Below are 18,343 nucleotides of genomic sequence, written 5' to 3'. Positions count from 1 at the left end.
AAAAGCGAACTCCGCCATACCAGAACGAGACTCTTCTTCGAACATTCTCTGCATATCACCCCACCAAAATCCAGAAGACAATATTGATCGAATGACACGACACATCCACAATGGACCAACTGCAAATTAAAGTGGAACAACGAGTAAGTTTACAAGAATTTGTGAGTAGACTATGCATTCTTACATATACATGCTCTTTATAACGCACCTTTCGACATGATTCACAGTCTCTCCAACCAGTATCGGTTGAATGAAACTTTTCACAGAAACTGCCCTCCTCATAAACACATCTACATTGACAAAAAAAGACGTACTTAAGACTAACTTCTGATAAGTCAACAAAACTTAAGTTTATGAAACGCATATCCATAGTTCTTCTCTGCAGTAAACATTTAGGCAAAAACAAGAAATGTTTTGATATAATCACAAACTTAGTATACATGAATTGTTAAGCATCATCAAATTCAACAACCTCTATCAAATGCGCGGCTAGGCTTACTTCTAGGATTTACAACAACAGGTGTTTGGATGTACATTTAAACCGATTGGTGTGACTTTTAAGTGTTTCGATAGATATGATTAGACTTCAAATTCCGAATTTATTAGGATCAATAATCAAAAACAGTGAAGCATTTGTAAAGTTGCAATAATCACTTGCAAAATGCACATCCAAACACTCCATAAGACGTATGATCCAAGAAAATCACAAAAAAGTGAGGGTAATTACACTAACAAAACCTAACGTAATTACATATTTTAGATCAAACACTTGAATAGCATAATTATAACATCAAGATCCCTCGGAAACTTGTTACATGTGGAACTTAGCCCGCAATTGCAAGCCATGCAGTTGTAATCACACAATGTAATTGTAACCATCAGTAACAAAATCGAACCGTTAAACTTACGCGCAACGGTAGCAGAGGTGAGCGTGTTCGCCATCACGAAGTCTCCAGCCGTTTTGAAGCAATTGGAAGTTGAATTCTGACATTGAGAGCAAGATGATTTTGATAATAAAGAAGAAAAAGAAGACGCCATTAACAGTTGTGATTACGATCAATAAACCCTAGCTATGTATGTAAATATAACTATATATGTGTATACAAAAGTTGGTTTGTTACAAAGTTAGGGTTTATATGCAACAAACTTTTGAGAAAATGTAATTTATTACCGCCTAGAATCGACTCGAGGGAGCAAAATTGAGACGCGGAAATTATTGATGAAAATGAAGCTTTTTTGTTGGCGTTAAAATTCTTTTGGAATTTTTAACGGTCATTTTTATACCGAAGCAAGTGGTTGACTAATGTCATTTGGATTTCTTTGTAATTTATTTCCAATTTTGGAAAGGGTAACGTATCCCCACCACCGGTCATACGTTAAGGTGCATTACTTGAAATTTCTTTAATTATCAGGATTTTTAATTAATAAACGTATATAAATGGTAATTATTAAATTAAATTAATAAGTTTTAAATACAAATTCTAATAATTAAGGAAATTTCGAGTGCATTAAATGCACCTTAACGTATACCCCGTGACATACGTTAGCAAAATCCTTTTTTAAATCATTGTTGTAATTATTGTCATTTAACACTAATAAAAATGAAACTTATCTAATAAGATACTCTCATTAATAATTAAATCAATGCATAAAACAATTTTACACTAAGTTGGTATATGGAACTTATTTTCAAGAACTGATTTTCACTCTTATTAAACATGAAAACGAAACTCAAATGAGGTCCCTTTGAAATTCAAATTCCATCAAGTCAATTAAGCATTCTTGTAAAATTCCATGATACAAAAATTTGAAATCGTGCAAATGATTTCCATGGAAGTGAACTCTGCTTGTTTGGCCAAAGTGTTGTATTCATTTAGAGATCGCTCTATGCCTCTATACCACCAGGAGTAACCATCATCGTAAACATATCAAGGGCGATAGTATTCTTATAAACTTGATCATCAATACTACCGCTATAATCATTTTCATGGTCACGCAATATTGCTTCCACCACTACCACCTTCCCACCGTCTTGTAGCGCTGTCCAACAGTTCTTTAGAAGCTTGATGCAATAGATGTCATTCCAATCGTGAAGTATCCACTAATAAAAACAAAATTCATCGTATCGTATATTATATTATATTATAGAGTAAACTATATCGTTACCGAGTATAATTTACTACTCGTATATTATAAGATGCTAATTAACCTTATAATGTACTAACCTTCATGAAAATAACATCACCTTCCGAAACACTTAAACATATCACCTCCAACATGCTTCACACCTATAGAAAATAACGTACATATAGACCAATATTTAAATAAATAAAAAAGTCTGCGCGAATTAGTTGAATTGAATACCTGGAAATGGAGGTGCATCTTTGATGACGTGGGGTAGGTCAAAATTGATTCCCTATTTCCCTTAATGTTAGGATACTTGGAAACAATAAGCTGAAGGTTAGCTCCTAATCACCACCTACATCAACTAACTGTTTTGCTCCTTCAAATCCTTAGTACTTGTCATGAATGATCTTCATCACTATCATCGTATGGTTATACATGCTCGTGTTGAATTTCTCACCAAAACTCTTGTCTTTTGCACAGTATTCAAATAGACTCATCCCATGGGCCCTTTCAAATGGGATCCCACCCTCAACTATTGCATCTTTCATATGATACCTATATATATATATATATATATATATATATATATATATATATATATATATATAATTTATAAATATAATTAAATCATAGGCGTCTTCGGGTATGGCCAAGATGGTCAACCGCCCATGGCATAAATGTTCAGGAGAGCCTGAAACTTTGAATACATATATAGTTTTCGCAAAGTAGTTAAGTAAATTAAATAAAAATTGTCAAATAAACTTAATAAAAACTAGAAGCTTCTGGGAATAAAACACTTTGATACGGCTGTCTCGGGAACTTTTTTTAGTATTATCTTTTTATATGTATTAACGAAATTTTTCGTGTATAAAGGCGAATTATTATTTTCGCCCAGTGCCTTGTAAATTGTTGAGACGACCCTAAATTGAATAAATTATCATAAGTAAAATGGTGGTAATGCAAATAGCAAGATATATAGAAGATGGATGGATAACGTCAAGTACTCACCAACAATCGACAACTACTATATCGTAGCAAACAATAAGTGATGAAGCCAAAGATGTCCCATCTTCATTTTGGACAAAGTAATTGGAAACCACATTCATGCCATATAACTTGATACATTTTCCATCTTCATCAGTTACAACATTCGATGTAAGAATCGATTGACTAGCAACAAAACGGAGAATACGTTCAATTAAAACAGGGGTTTCAGGGGATTGTTTAGAGAGACTAGAAGCAAGATCATAACAAGAGAATTGACCACCTGGTTTCTTTGCCATTATCTCAAACAGATCAAGTTCAACCACGGTTTTTATCACCATCGGAACAAGTATTCCCCCATTTATTTGACTCACCCTTAGTAACCCTTCTTCTTCTTTACACATCTTATCTTCCTTTTCTAAGGACCCCACTGTTGAACAACTCATGTTCAATGCTTTCAATCGTGACTTAATATTGGGAAGGATCCATTGCTTATTGTTATATGTACACCATTACTTGTGAGTTGATTTTTTATTTTTATTTTCATAAACACCATATTATATTATATACAAGTACAATTTAGAAAACATGGAAATGTGATTCCGGTACATCGGTAATTACAGTTCATGTTAGTTATCCCTGACTTTCTGCCAGGCCGGTGGGTGACTCTTCTTTGAAGATTAACACTTCATTTTGATTTTCTACTAATAAACAATTACTCCAACTTGCTTAATTTTTGTAACAGAACAAAAATGTTTGATTTTAGACACATGAAACAGTCATTCAACACAACAAAAACAAAAATGTTGCCCTCTAACTGTCACTAACTTGATAACTTCTACAGCACGGAAAACTAGTTTAATATTCCAGTCAGTCATAAAGGTTTTTTGCAGACTTGGTTCTCAATGTCTTGCTTTCGTTCTTCTCAACCTTCGTTGCAGACTTTTCATTCTGAGAGACAGCTTTTGCGATGGCCTTTTGCTTTCTAATATTCTTAGTTCGCTTCATTTGTACTCCCTTCTTCACCTTTCAAATAGATGGAGATAAGTTTACATACATAAGTCCTTTATAAAGATGATAAAAAACGTATGACAAGTAAAAAAAAAAATGACGGAAGTTTAACAGGATATGAAAGTTTAAAATTAAGATCAATTCAGATAGAAGTATGATTCTTGATAACCATATCATACTAATAAATTGTCAAGGATCAAATGAACTCGGCAGATAACATCAAACATGATGACAAAGCAAGTAGACGTTATCAAACATGTGCCATTTGATCAATGATAATAAAACTTAGAAAGGCATAACCACACTTTCAGCATCAGGGCTATTCTGTGCAAATTTCAAAATTTTCAATTTGAAGTTCCATGGTAGATGCAGATGCTGTTGAATGCTAGTACCATTTATTACTGTTCGGCTATATATAATGGTTTCCGACTTTATATCAAATCATCAGTAAACTCATAGAGAACCTAATGTTAATTTCTGACCTGCTAATTTGAGACCGAGTAGAAGCAACAGTTTCTGAAGTATCCATCGCTGTAACTGCAAGTGAGAATTCATTAATTACTACATAAATTAAAATTAAGCAATTAACTGATTAGTTGTAAACATGTGAGAAACAATGCACTCGTAAACAAATTGTATTTATGTACATGTGTAGATATAAATAGATACATAACATACCTTGAGGTGAAATAACGGTGGTTTCATCGGTGTTCATAGCCGTTGAACCAGTTTTCTTACTCCTCTTCCTGTTCTTCGCCATTATTACAGGAGAAAAGGGTTCGAAAGCGTGAAAAGGTTTGAAACCCTATCTTTAAACTTCAAATCTGGATGCAACTAATCGGCTAGTCTGGATAGACTGGGCCGGGATGGGCTGGGCTGGGCTGGGCTGGGCTGGGCTGGGCAGAGCAGAATGGGCTTCTGGTATTGAATGACCTTTTTTAGTCTCTTCAGCTTAATTACAGCCATTGATTTTGAGTTTGAATTTTGAACTTCAAACTTTGAAGGCAGTTTACCGGAATCTCTAATGATGGGATTAATTTCATTTTTCTTTCCTTTTTGCGACACAGTAAATATGTTTTAAGTGATAAAAATTTATATAAGAGGTCATAAAAATCCGAATTAATCTAATCTAGGATGCTTTTTACATCACTCACTCTAAGTGGTGACTTGGAGTCATTTTTATGTATATTTTAATAAGATAACTGTAACGTGACTATTTTTTTCGGGCACAATGGTAAACGTTATGGCTAGTGCTTATGATCAAATTTTTTTTAATCATCATCGAAAAATTTCTAGTCTTGATCGAAAATTTTATGGTGGAAGCCGAAAATTTTACGTAGTCACAAGCAAAAAATCGGGCCACCACCACAAAATTTCTGATCGCGACCTAAATTTTTTCCATCATGACCAAAGATTAGGCTACTCACAAATCCACAAGTGACTTTTGCGATTTGTAAAGGCATTTAGGTTAGTCGATTTTTAAGGGCGTTTTGTAAGAGTTAGTTACTCCATTAATTATGGAACTCGTATCATCGTAAACTTCCGATCACTTTATTAAACTAATAGCCGGTTCATCATTCTACCGTATGCAGGGCCGGTCTTGTGTAATCTTGTGCCCTGGGCAAGTCCAGGAAAAACACCCTTTCACAAACAAATTACACATTATGATTAGAGTTTGGAGTCTAGTCAAGCTAGACGAAATCCTCATGCCAATGTAATTATCAGATTAAAGTTTTACAATGTGAGGAGATCAACTCCGAGTTACAATTTGATACATCACCTACTCCGAGTTACAATCTGATACATCAACTCCGAGTCTAGTGTCAAGCTAGACAAAATCCTCACGCCAATGTAATTATCATAAATTTGGTTCACCAATGTTTGATTTACCAGAAGAAAATCATAATGAAAATGAGGATGTCCTTTTTATTATAAAATAGTCAAAGTTCTAACACTAAATTTTTCAAAACACATTAGAGTTGAAATGAATATTGTAAATGTGATTATTGTAAATAAAAAAAAAAAAAAAATTAGAATTTAAGTACATGTGATTTTTAGTCATTTTGCCTTGATGATCAGTTTAGTCTACACCTTAGAGTTTAGGCAACACAAGTACACAGCCAATTTAATATATATAGCAATGATAATTAATTTACACATATCACATCCCAACTCATAATTTACAAGAATAATGGTCACATAACTTAAGCACCAGGCACAAACTTGGTAGCATAGACCCATGCATTGTTAGCCACAGGTAGGGATAGTAATGGATCGGATATGGATCGGGTGATATCGTATCCATATCCATATCCATTTAGTTTTTATTCATCCATATCCATATCCATTTAATTTCAGGTCATCCATCCATATCCATATCCAATGGATTAAGCGGGTTAATGGATATCCATTGGATATTCAAATAATGTTATATTATTTTCTAATATGCGATAGAAATAAAAACGTTGTATAGCAGAAATAAATATAGCATGATATAATTAAAGTCTATCCAAAAGAAAATGTAATCTTCGTCGAAGATAGAACACAATTTATTAAATTTACTATTAAAAATAGATTATGAAAAATTAAATATGTAATTTGTATGATTATTTTGTTAGATATATGCGTGTTTTATTATAATACATCATAGTTATTTGATTATTTTGATTATAAGATTGAAAGCAAAATGTAAATATAACGGTAAATGAATTAGTAATGGTAAATACGTAAGCATATATCTATATATATGTATTTGTATATGTATTTCGGGTGTAAATGGATATATCCATGGATGAAAATTTTCATCCATATCCGTATCCATTTAGGTTCATCCATATCCGTATCCATATCCATTTAAGTTTATCCATATCCATCACGAAGCGGGTGGATCGGATGGATATCCACCGAATCGAGTGACCATTGCCATCCCTAGCCACAGGGTTGTCCAAATGGTCCAAAAGGTTCTCTAATGGTCCTTTCCCTGTTACAATTGCTTGCACAAAGAATCCAAACATTAAAAACATTGCTAGTCTTCCATTCTTGATTTCTTTCACTTTCAACTCTGCAAAGGTTGTCGGGTCATCCGCAAGCCCCAACGGGTCAAAGTATTGACCTCCCGGGTAAAGGTTGTTACCATCTCCAACACCCTCAAGTCCATGAATGCGGAACCCTTCTACGAGGCCCATTAGGATCACTTGAAAACCGAGCACTGCTAATATGCTTTGGGCATGGACTAAGTTGGGGTTACCCAAGTAGTCTAGTCCACCTTCTGAGAAGATTTGGGCTCCGGCTTTGAACCAAACGAATAAGTGTGACAAGTTGATTCAAAATAAATGTATCTTTATATAGAGAAAGATAGATTAATACCATTGTGAACTTGCCATTGACTATAGTAACAGAATCTCTAAGTGAGTTGACATTGGAGCTTCTGGTTTGACCCAAGAATGGTGTGGCTTTAACCACAGTGATGGAGCTACCAGAAGTTGCAGCCATGGATGTTATTATTGATAGATATGGAAGCTTCTTCAAAGAGTTTGAGAATGAAGGTGTGCAAATGGGCAGTATGTATAGGCATATTGAATATGCATATTTGTGGTTCATATTGTATTGTGGTTTGGTGAAAAATAGCAATTTCAGATGAACCAATCAGTTCACTCCAAAATATTCTCATATCTCCATTTCATATTCTTTCTATCTATATCTATATTTTATCCTGTATTCCTGTGCTTTAGTATTTATCATAAAAAATCAAAGATTTGTCTTTATAAAAGTAATAATTCAGCAGCTCTTTTTCTATCTATATTTTATCCTGTGCTTTATTATTCAAAGAACAAAGATTTGTCTTTATAAAAGTAAATAATTCAGGACTCAGGAGCTCTTTTAAGCATAAAAAGACAATAAAATGCGGTGAAGGTGGATCGAACACCTGACCTTCAGATCTTCAGTCTGACGCTCTCCCAACTGAGCTATCCCCGCAACACGCTTTAATATTACCAAAATTTCATAATATGGTATTATTATATCTTATTTTTGTCACTAAGATATTTTTGAGAATTATTTTACAAATTACTATTACTATTAAGTAGTACTATACATACATATTATTATATTAATAGCTAATTCAATATTTAATATAATAATTAATACGATGAAAACTCTAAGGCTTAATTTAAAAAATATATCTTATTTATTTTATATATATCCTTAATAAAAGTATGATATACTAGTGAACAATAAAATATCAAACATTAGCAATATATTTATATTTTAATTTCATTGGTATATATATATATATACTAGTTAATGATCCGTGATTACACGGGTTTGATAAAAACAAAATTTATGTAAGATAAAATGTCACCGAGTTGCAATATTAGTAATTTTTTGTAATAAATCCAATTTCAGGTGCAACTTTCAAGTCGAAGTAAGTAGCAATTGACCTGATGATATGAATTTAGAAGATGGTAAAGAGATTCGAACAAATTATACATGAATCTAAGAAGAAACAAATATAGAATGTCATTTCTTATATCAATAATAAATCCGTCGAAGAGGGACACATATGTGATATAGAACAAAACATCTATGTAAGTCTTTACGTCTTCTCTTCGGATCTTTCTATCTCTCCCATCTTCAGACCCCAACTATCACTCTTGATCAAACTATAATTTTCAAAGTGACCAAAACCACGAATTTGGTCAAACTGCATAAATACTGAAAATTCAAGCAAATCACAACATGTCCACCCAAAACTTTGAAAAATCAACATGTCCTAACCAAAATATTCTCACATCACAAACGTGACCATACTACCATAACAATCACATATCACCCCAACATCATTTTAATATACCACAACAATCACATATCACCCCAACATCATTTTAATATAAACTGCACGCATACATACAACACATGCCATGTTCAATACCTAAAGAAAGAATAGCAGTTAAGAATTCAAATTTTTAATCAAATGAATCAACCCGTAACAAATTTTTTATTTTGGGTCATTATCAGAACTGCTTTTCTAAATTGTTTTTGGATTCTAAAAACAGATTATGGGTCAAAATTGTATATTTAAACTAAATCTATTCTAAACTAAATTCAAAAAGTATATATAAAATTTAAGAATATTTTTACCCATTTGAGCTTTTAGAATTCATAAAGATTAGTCCATCTTGAAAACTTCATATGACTAAAACGCCACTTCATCCATCACTATTTTTAAGACTTATAGTTTTAAATTTTCTATAATAATGAAATTATAAATTGTAATGTATATAGTATTGAATTCCAAATAAAGGAAAATAAAATCATAGTTTTGACTAAACCAACAATATAAAACTCTAACATCAACTATAAATATCATTACAAGAAATGAATAAGTTCAATGTATTTTTTCTCTCTCTGGAATATGATATGTCTCTTTCTCCGGCAAACTTCCGACTAACAGATTTCTAATCTAATCTAATCTTCTTTTATTTTTGATTGCAACAACCATCATGTTCTCAATACCTGTTTCTCCGTTCACACCACATCCTCCTTCATCCAAAAAGTCGCTTCACCCTCAACCTAACACAATCAATCACATCAAATATCAACCAGACAGTGTTGGAGTTTGGGTTAAAATCGATCGGGATAAAAACAATCAGCCTGCCCAACCTTCGATTAATCAAGTCCCAAAGCCCAATAACTATCTATGAAGATAATACAGCTTACATAGTACAAATGAAAGAAGAGTATCAAAAATGACAGAACAAAACATAAATGCTGACGAGGCGCTAAAGCTATAAACGGTCTTAACGGTCATAAGTTTGATGGAAAAGAATGGTATATTGGTAAGGCTCAGAAAAAGACTGAAAGATAATAGGAATTGAAACAACAGTTTGAGCAAACTATGAAGGAGACTGTAGACAAATCACAAGGGTCAAACTTGTACATAAAAGATTTAGATGATACAGTTTCAGATGAAAACCTCAGATTCTTCTCATATACTCAAGATCTCGTAAAAGACAACCAGATTAAAATGAGATACGTTCAATCAACAACTCTGGTGATCTTTATACCAAAGCACTGTCAATCGCTGTTTTCAAAACATACGTTCACAATATTGGCATGAGGCAAGTTCAAAAGATGTGACGACTCAGCGTTGTCTACTTGAGGGGGAGTCAACTCTATGCTGCACTCTTTTTCCCTTAGCTAAAGTTTTATCCCACTGAGTTTTCTTTAGCAAGGTTTTTAACGACGCAGTATTAATTGCTCTTTAAAAAAAATTACCATCCAAGGGGGAGTGTTGTAAATTTAGTAGTTAAATATGGATGGTAATTAGTCAAATATGGATAGTAAAATTTGTACTATATATATGTGAATAATGTAAGTTACAAAAACACACATATACATTAAATACATCACACCTCTCTTCAACCTCTTTCTCTCCTATATCTTCTACAACACATCTCTCTTTTATTGGTTCTTTCAATTTGAATATATTGAACCAGACCACTAAAGGTAGTTATAAGCCTACTGAAATATAACATATTTATATTTCCATTTAATACTTAATCCAATTATATTTTAACACATCATCACAATACTCTTAACTAACATCAAAAAGTAACACCACCAATACTCCACTCAACAAAGAAACACGTCATACTCATTCAAAAAGTGCAAAAAGGCAAGTGACACCGCTAAACATTAGAAATGGTCTTAAAGGTCGAGGACACCTGGTTTTATTTTCGTGGTATATATATATATATATATATATATATATATATATATATATATATATATATATATATATATATATATATATATATATATATATATATATATATATATATATATATATATATATATATAGTGGTAGGATCAAGAGGGAAGTAACCATTCGGGGGGAAGCGGGGGAAAGCAAAAACTTTTTTTTTTTCGTTTTTTGAAAAAACTTTGTTCACGAACATTATAGATGGATGAAAATATGAACATTTAGTAGAGACACTTTGTGATAAATGTTTTTATTTTGGCGGGAAAACACTCGAAGAAGTAATATATAACAATTATCGTGTTTTTCGAGCGTATTTTGAGGTTTTAGCTATTGGGGTTTAGATATTAGGGTTTAGATATTAGGGTTTATAGGGTTTAAATATTAGGGTTTAGAAATTTAGGGTTTAGATTTAGGGTTTAGATTTAGGATTTAGATTGAGTTTTTAACACGAACGGTTTAGAGTTTAGGGTTTAGGGTTTAGGGTTTGGTGTTTTGGGTTTATGGAATAAACCCAAAACACCACACCCTAAACCCTAAACTCTAAATCGGGCTAAATTTTACTTCACAAAACATGAAAAAAACGTTCATATTCTCCGCGAACAATATTATCTTGAATGTTATTTTTGTCGATCGTTTTTCCGCCTAAATAATAACATTCATCACGAAGTGTCTCTTCTAAATGTTCATATTTTCATGTGATCTTGATGCCGGAAAAAAAAAATTTCAAAAAAAAAGAAAAAAAAAATTTTTGCTTCCCCCCGCTTCCCCCCGATTGGTTACTTCCCCATTGATCCTGCCCACTATATATATATATATATATATATATATATATATATATATATATATATATATATATATATATATATATATATATATATATACACTACAAAAATCAAAGGTTCACTAAGAAAAGTATCGAGATAACTATCCTACCTTAGAAGTTATGAAAGTGAAAAGGTGAATATATATTCGTTGAAAAAAATGGTGTAAAGTATTTTAGTTTGCGTTTCAAAAGAAAATTTGTACAATACTTATAGCTCATGTGATAGTGACATGCATCTTTTAACGAGAGTTCATGAATTCAATTCTTAAAGTGCAGTATTGTACACAAGGTTGTGACTGTGATTAAGTCTCACGGGTGATCCCGGTAAATACTCCATCCGTCCTATATTAATTGTACCCAGACAAAAAATATACAATTTAAGAAAATGTCACATACTTTCTATTTATTCTATTTATTTTTCAGTTTTATTCTTAATTTTTCATTCTCTTATAAATTATAATCATACCCAGACTAAGCGATTGTTTTTTTTTTTTTTTTCTCTTCTAGGGTCTTGCTAATTTGAGGTTGTTTATAAATGGAGGTTCGAAAAGAAAAAAAAATAAAAATTCTTTTTTAAATTATGTTTTGAAGTTTCACCATCATTGTTCTTTTAACAAAATTATAATAAACTACTCCGTACAAGGTTCCACCTCAAACCTCGAGATATTCTGGTAGTAAATTAGAATCCCAAACCTCTTGCAAGGAAATAAGACATCAACCATTAGGGCTATCATTATTTATTTTATTTTTTTTAACGATAACAATTCTACATATCTAAATAAAGATGACTTCAACAGAATTGCTAACAAACTGCTATTTGATTTGTGTAGAAAGTGTTCATATTAACCCAGTACAAGGGTACCATCTTACAATTCGATGATGTGTTTATGATGTAAACCCTGAAATAGAACCAAGACACCATGTTCTATATTTCTGTTTCATCTATACACATTTCACTATGAAGACAACTAAAACTACATCACCATCGACGTTGGTGGGAAAGCCTTATCCAGAAGTGTATAAACACCCCCACCTAACAGGAGTGCACCACTGCAAAAAAAACAGTTTAGCATGCATCAGTAATCGGCACAAGAACAATAATATATCGACTTTAATACGCTTTAATATTACTGAAAATTAGGTCTCAGAAAGCAAAATTATTATTTGAATTAAAGACTTAAGGTTGTGGACTTCTGCACAAAAAATTGGATAATACAAAGATGCTGCAAGTTACCTCATAGGGTTAATCCATGCTGAGAACTTGCGGAAAGAGAGCAGACTCTATACATATTAACAGATTCGATTATTCAAAATTTAATAAGATAGTGATCAAATATGCAGGAATGCAAGAAATAATACATGCAGTATTCATGTTGGGAGTCAACATTTCTGAAGATTAATGCATGATGAAATACAGCCTGATAAGCTTTAGGGTACATATAGCCTTCCAAAAGATATTTACATATATATATAAATGGCTTGGTAGGTTACATTCAATGTATAAGGAGCATAGTGCCATAGTATAATACCATACCTGCAATGCTCCAGCAAAAGAGGCGGCAAGTAGCAGAGGAGCGACATAACCAGTGGTGTACGTCAACAGTAAGCTGCCGCCTATTATGGGATCCTGTTGCAGTACAAACTCAGCACTCAGTTCACCTCAAAACTACAATTCAAATCGTATATACATGTTTAGTTTAATACCTTGGATGCTGCAACATATCCAAGTAGAGTGGCCAGCACAGGTGTACTGCAAGGTGATGCAGCCAATGCAAAAGTAAGTCCCGCCAAGTATGCTTGGATGCCTGACACGTCAGACATATGCTATTTATAACTTTTAAAGGATTGATAATTTAGAGATAACTATGGGAATATAAAAAAAGTTAATTACTTGAAGGGAAATTAGCAGCAGCAGCGCGTGGATCAAAGTTGTCCAAAAATGAAGGCAATTGTAGCTCTACTACCTTCAATAGTTGCCAACAGAAACATTTTAATTCACGTGCAGATTTAATTCACTATAGGAAAAGTGTACCACCGACAAAACATGCCAAGCAATATGATTACTTACCTCAAGAAGATTTAATCCCATAATAACCGCTAAACCAGAAGCAGCCAACGGTAAACCCTGCCCAACCTGTCCATACGCCTTTCCAGCAAATGAGGCTGCTATACCAAGTAATGCTAGCGTAGTGGCTAAACCCAATGCAAATGCAAGAGAGTCCCCTACAATCTATTGGAAACAAATTGAACGAGTCAAATAAATATGTAAAATACTACTGTATACGAAATCACAAGTCAGCATTTGGTTATTTCTTCAAAAATTCAGATTTCATCATTTTGAGAAGTTTACATATCAGCCCACCCAGTTTAACCCATACATCATCCGATCTCTAATTTTTCCATCACTACATAAAGCTAACCGAGATGGGACAACAAAGAAAAAAGACAAAACGCTGATCAGTCACCTGTGCTCTACTTTTTCCAGACCCAAATGCACCTGAATAATTGCAACATGCCCATAGATCATCATCGTGAATAACAAGAGACAACGTTAGGTAACAAAGGTAGGCATAATTTAACACTTCTTACCAATATAACCAAGGGTCAGCGGTAAAACACTTAACGTGCAAGGGGAAAGGCTAGTCACGAGACCAGCACCAAATATAACTACCAAACTGTGAAAAGAATATTAGCAGACAATATTACAGGAGTATGATTATCATAGTATCATAGTATTGTCTTAAACATTAAAATATGCTAAAATGAATATTGATGCACCTAGTAAAACTAAGAGCTCCTAGCTGAATTTGAACAGCTTCATTTGCTTGCTGTCCAGCTGAATACATGACGCCTCCAAACCAATCTCCAAGGCTTCCATCAGCCAAGGTGTAAACAGATGAAGCTGTTCTTTCCTGAATTGAACAAAAGTAACTGTAATTCCTCAGCTTAAAATATTCGTCTATCGAGTACACGTACTAATGATTAAGAGGATGTCAATGATTAAGATACGTGTAAACTTACTACCCATGACCTATCTCTAGCTTTGATTAATTACCATGTAGAAACTTAGCATCAATGAACAGTCAACAAATAGGAGAAAAACAAAAGGCAAACAAGAACAAGGTGCGAACCATGATTTCTTCAATATTCACGGCATGTGCAGTCTGACTAGAAACCAACGTTGCAGCTAAAACATCAATATAAGATAATTTAACATCAACGCCTGAATATAATAAAACTATGCCCAGAAATTAAAGTACACAAATCTTTATGTGTGATCTAAAATACACGAATAGAATCAGTTCTACTTTTGAACTTTCCTAAGATCACAAAAAGATCATTGGTAAAAGTCATTTTATCAAAATAATTTTGAGTTTCTTTCAATAATCAGTTATGATGGTCAACTCTTTAGATAATCAAAACCAACACAGTTTTATTTAGACTTCAAATTACAATAATCATTTAAACGCACATCAAACACTCACTAAGTTTCACGTAAGGAAAGGTTAAAATAAGACGATATACATTAAACTAGTACGGAACCCTAACCTGTGATACCGGCCGTTAATGAAGTGATTTTTAAGCTTAAATTCTGGTCAAACTTCGAATTAGACGCTATTTCCTTTGCAGAATCATCTTTAATTGACGATTTAGTGATCAAATTGAACCGAAAATCATCATATTTTCCTTTCATTTCAGAAACAAAGTTACGGTAATCAATTCAATGAACAATATATGCGTGTGTGTGTGCAGATAATAGTTGCAGACTTGCAGCATAATAGAGGGCGATAAATTAGGCAAAAGCGATTAAACTAACGAGATATGGATTTGTGTGGACGATGAAAGCTTGAGATGACGCGATGAGCACCGCCATTAATGCACAGATTCATAGCAGCAGCTTGAGAGTGATTTTGGTTGCAGAAGAGTAGAGCACACCCGTAATTTTGTCAACCACAACTTAACGGTTATTTTAATAATTTATATACTCCGTATATTTTTTCATCGAAAAATATAATGCTTCGTATTTTTTATCAGATTTATTTTTATTTATTTAAGTATTTAAATTTAACTACTAAACGTAACTTAACCCAACTACATAACACTTTTTGCAAGACTATGTGGAGTGCTACTTCTTACAGTTAGTTATTTGCATTTTGCCCGCCAATCGAAATCATCTTTCAATGGTTAATGACAATAAACAACATAATTTAGCAAATGTCACATACTGAGAAAATTCGATTTTCGGAATTTCGGAAGCGTACTTAAGCTACTATAATTCGTCATCTGCAAAATGCACGATTTAGGGGAACTTTTGACGTTTACGTTCTTTGCATCACAATACAAGTCATATATATTGTGCATCATACTCGGTATTATTGTGTTATTTAGCTTTTTGGATAAGATGCGTCATTAGATCGTGTTATGAAACCTTATGTTGTTACCACATCTTAATGAAGTGTAAAATACAAATTTATTTGGCCTACAAAAGCAAAACACTTGACCTTAACTTCAATTGGAAATTGCTTTCGAATCTGGTAGAACAAAATATCCAGGTACTAGTGACATTCAACTTTGCATCAATCAAAAATACAAATCTCATAGTTGTATACTTATACTATGGTATACTTGGATTTAACCAAGTTTTTCATTCTCATCATGATGATAGGTATTTCAAGCAAGATATTCTATAAATCCAAAAAAAATATTCTCTGCCAATATAGTTTCTAATAATATGTTTACCTTGATCTAATCACTCTACTATCAAGGTGTAAAATATTTCCTGTTGACAACAACAATAAAAAAAAAAAAAAAAAAACACTTTTGCAAGCGCTGAAAACTGTAGCAATTAACTACTTCACTGTAGATAGATGGTTGTTGCTGGACTTGTTTCACAGATAGCATCAGGTGGATGTCTGCAAAAATTTAGAAAACATTCAGCCATAAAAGTATCGTTATCGGCACATTAATCAGCTATATTTATAATATATGACAGCAGGTCACACAATACTGAATAATAAACGTTAAAAACTATACATGTTGTCTAAGCCCAATGGCAAAAAGAGTATAACTCACATTATAAAATAATCAGGTGGTTAGCACATTCCCTTTTTACATCACTAAATTTAAAACAATGTTGTATGCAGTGGCGGTACCAGGATTTTTTTTCACTGGAGGCAAAAAAAAATTAAAACAGTAGCCATTTTTTGGGCAAAATATGGAGGTTTTGGGGTAAAAAATGGAGGTTTTTAGGCAAATTATGGAGGTTTTTGGGCAAAATTTGAAGGCTTGTGAACAAAATTTGAAGGTTTGTGGGCAAAATTTGAAGGTTTTGGGGTAAAATTTAGAGATTTTTGGGCAAAATCTGAAAGTTTTGGGGCAAAATATGTAAGTTTTGAGGCAAAAAAAAAAAAAATCCACCGGGGGCAAAGTCGAAAAATCCAAAAATTTTACACTGAAAATTGTAAATCCACTGGAGGCGGCTGCCCCCGCTTGCCCCTAAATAAAACCGCCCGTGGTTGTATGTCATACCTTATGAGGTGGTTATACAACAGAAGTTTTCTTATATCCAATTGCAATCATTCTCCCCGGTTCCACTTGATAAAATGACACTGAAAAGAAATATATTACAAAGCAGTTGCAATTATTAACGAACGTTTGTGTCGAAAAGAAATCGACCAACTTAACTATACATCAAAAATGTAGATTAATATCGATCGCACCTTCTTTAGAAAAGTTTAAAGCTATGTAACATGCACCCATATTATGTGCATGCGCGTGTACCAGACAGATTACTGGTTAAGACAGGTTTATTAGAAATGGGTAGAGTCAGGTTTGATTTCTGAAATACTATTTGTTCAATTTAGAAAAAGAAAAATGTAAAATAATTAGTTTGTCAACTATCACTACAAAACTTATATATACTATTATAATAGCAATAATGCAATTATATTAATAACATAACTTGGTTCACGCATTTAAAACACATATTTCGTGACGATTGACCTCTTCGACACATTTGACCCTTTTCATCTAAATTTCTTGATTTTCATAGTTTGGCCCGTTGGATATGAATTAAACCATAATAAGTCCATTAAGTAAATGGGTCAAAACGATAACTCTTAAGGTGTACAATGCGTATATGCACAAGTATGGTAAAAGTTACCTGTATCTCCTGCTTGCAGTTTCCTTGGAATCAAAAAATCTCTGAACCCTTCTAAAATGTATATTCTGCTACCATGATTAGTAGGCCAATATCTGAAACAAAACTCCAATTCTTTGCTTTCCATATCCAAAAATTTCATCATAATTCCTCTTGGTTCAGAAACTTTTGGGAAAAAAGTCTGCTAAATTGTGAATATTTGTTAATGTCATTGCAACCAGGCATCTTCAGTACAGTATATCAAATACAATCCTATATGGATATATGAAAATGATAACATAACTATTATGTAGATGCTTTTATGTGTCACCTCAGCTAATTTCTTTGGAATCACAATATGACGTGACCTAACATCAGCGTCTGTAGTACTCGGTATTTTTTCAAACAAAGGATTGAAAACAGGTTTGGTGCTAAGATATGTTCGATCTATGCTCTCTACTCTCTTGACAACATCCGACTCATCTTTTCGATCTGT

General features: G+C 32.9%; 2 protein-coding genes, 1 non-coding gene and 1 pseudogene across 3 annotated transcripts; all 4 read right to left on the bottom strand.

Annotated features, from left to right (window-relative positions):
* Positions 1 to 1,772: 1,772 nt before the first annotated feature.
* On the bottom strand, positions 1,773 to 3,557 carry LOC139858950 (caffeic acid 3-O-methyltransferase-like; annotated as a pseudogene).
* A 2,505-nt stretch (positions 3,558 to 6,062) lies between these two features.
* On the bottom strand, positions 6,063 to 7,614 carry LOC139858949 (chlorophyll a-b binding protein 3, chloroplastic-like). The gene is made up of 3 exons (XM_071847775.1): positions 7,503 to 7,614; positions 7,040 to 7,411; positions 6,063 to 6,076 (listed from the first exon to the last, which is right to left on the bottom strand). The coding sequence occupies exons 1-3, from the start codon at positions 7,612 to 7,614 to the stop codon at positions 6,063 to 6,065; spliced, it is 498 nt and encodes a 165-aa protein (XP_071703876.1).
* A 410-nt stretch (positions 7,615 to 8,024) lies between these two features.
* On the bottom strand, positions 8,025 to 8,097 carry TRNAF-GAA (transfer RNA phenylalanine (anticodon GAA)). Its single transcript has one exon. It is a non-coding gene; the product is annotated as a tRNA-Phe (tRNA).
* Positions 8,098 to 12,682: 4,585 nt separating this feature from the next.
* LOC139858113 (cytochrome c-type biogenesis ccda-like chloroplastic protein) lies at positions 12,683 to 15,651 on the bottom strand. The gene is made up of 12 exons (XM_071846966.1): positions 15,526 to 15,651; positions 15,258 to 15,395; positions 14,840 to 14,895; positions 14,487 to 14,620; positions 14,298 to 14,383; positions 14,174 to 14,205; positions 13,777 to 13,938; positions 13,600 to 13,672; positions 13,413 to 13,513; positions 13,243 to 13,335; positions 12,943 to 12,989; positions 12,683 to 12,758 (listed from the first exon to the last, which is right to left on the bottom strand). Exons 1-12 carry the CDS (start codon positions 15,596 to 15,598, stop codon positions 12,683 to 12,685), a joined length of 1,071 nt encoding a protein of 356 aa, XP_071703067.1. The 5' UTR covers positions 15,599 to 15,651.
* Positions 15,652 to 18,343: the final 2,692 nt, after the last annotated feature.

This window comes from Rutidosis leptorrhynchoides, chromosome 7 (assembly GCF_046630445.1).
Source record: "Rutidosis leptorrhynchoides isolate AG116_Rl617_1_P2 chromosome 7, CSIRO_AGI_Rlap_v1, whole genome shotgun sequence".
Lineage (NCBI taxonomy): Eukaryota > Viridiplantae > Streptophyta > Magnoliopsida > Asterales > Asteraceae > Rutidosis > Rutidosis leptorrhynchoides.
The sequence above is the reverse complement of the archived record's forward strand: the minus strand, read 5'-3'. Positions and strand labels throughout refer to the sequence as shown.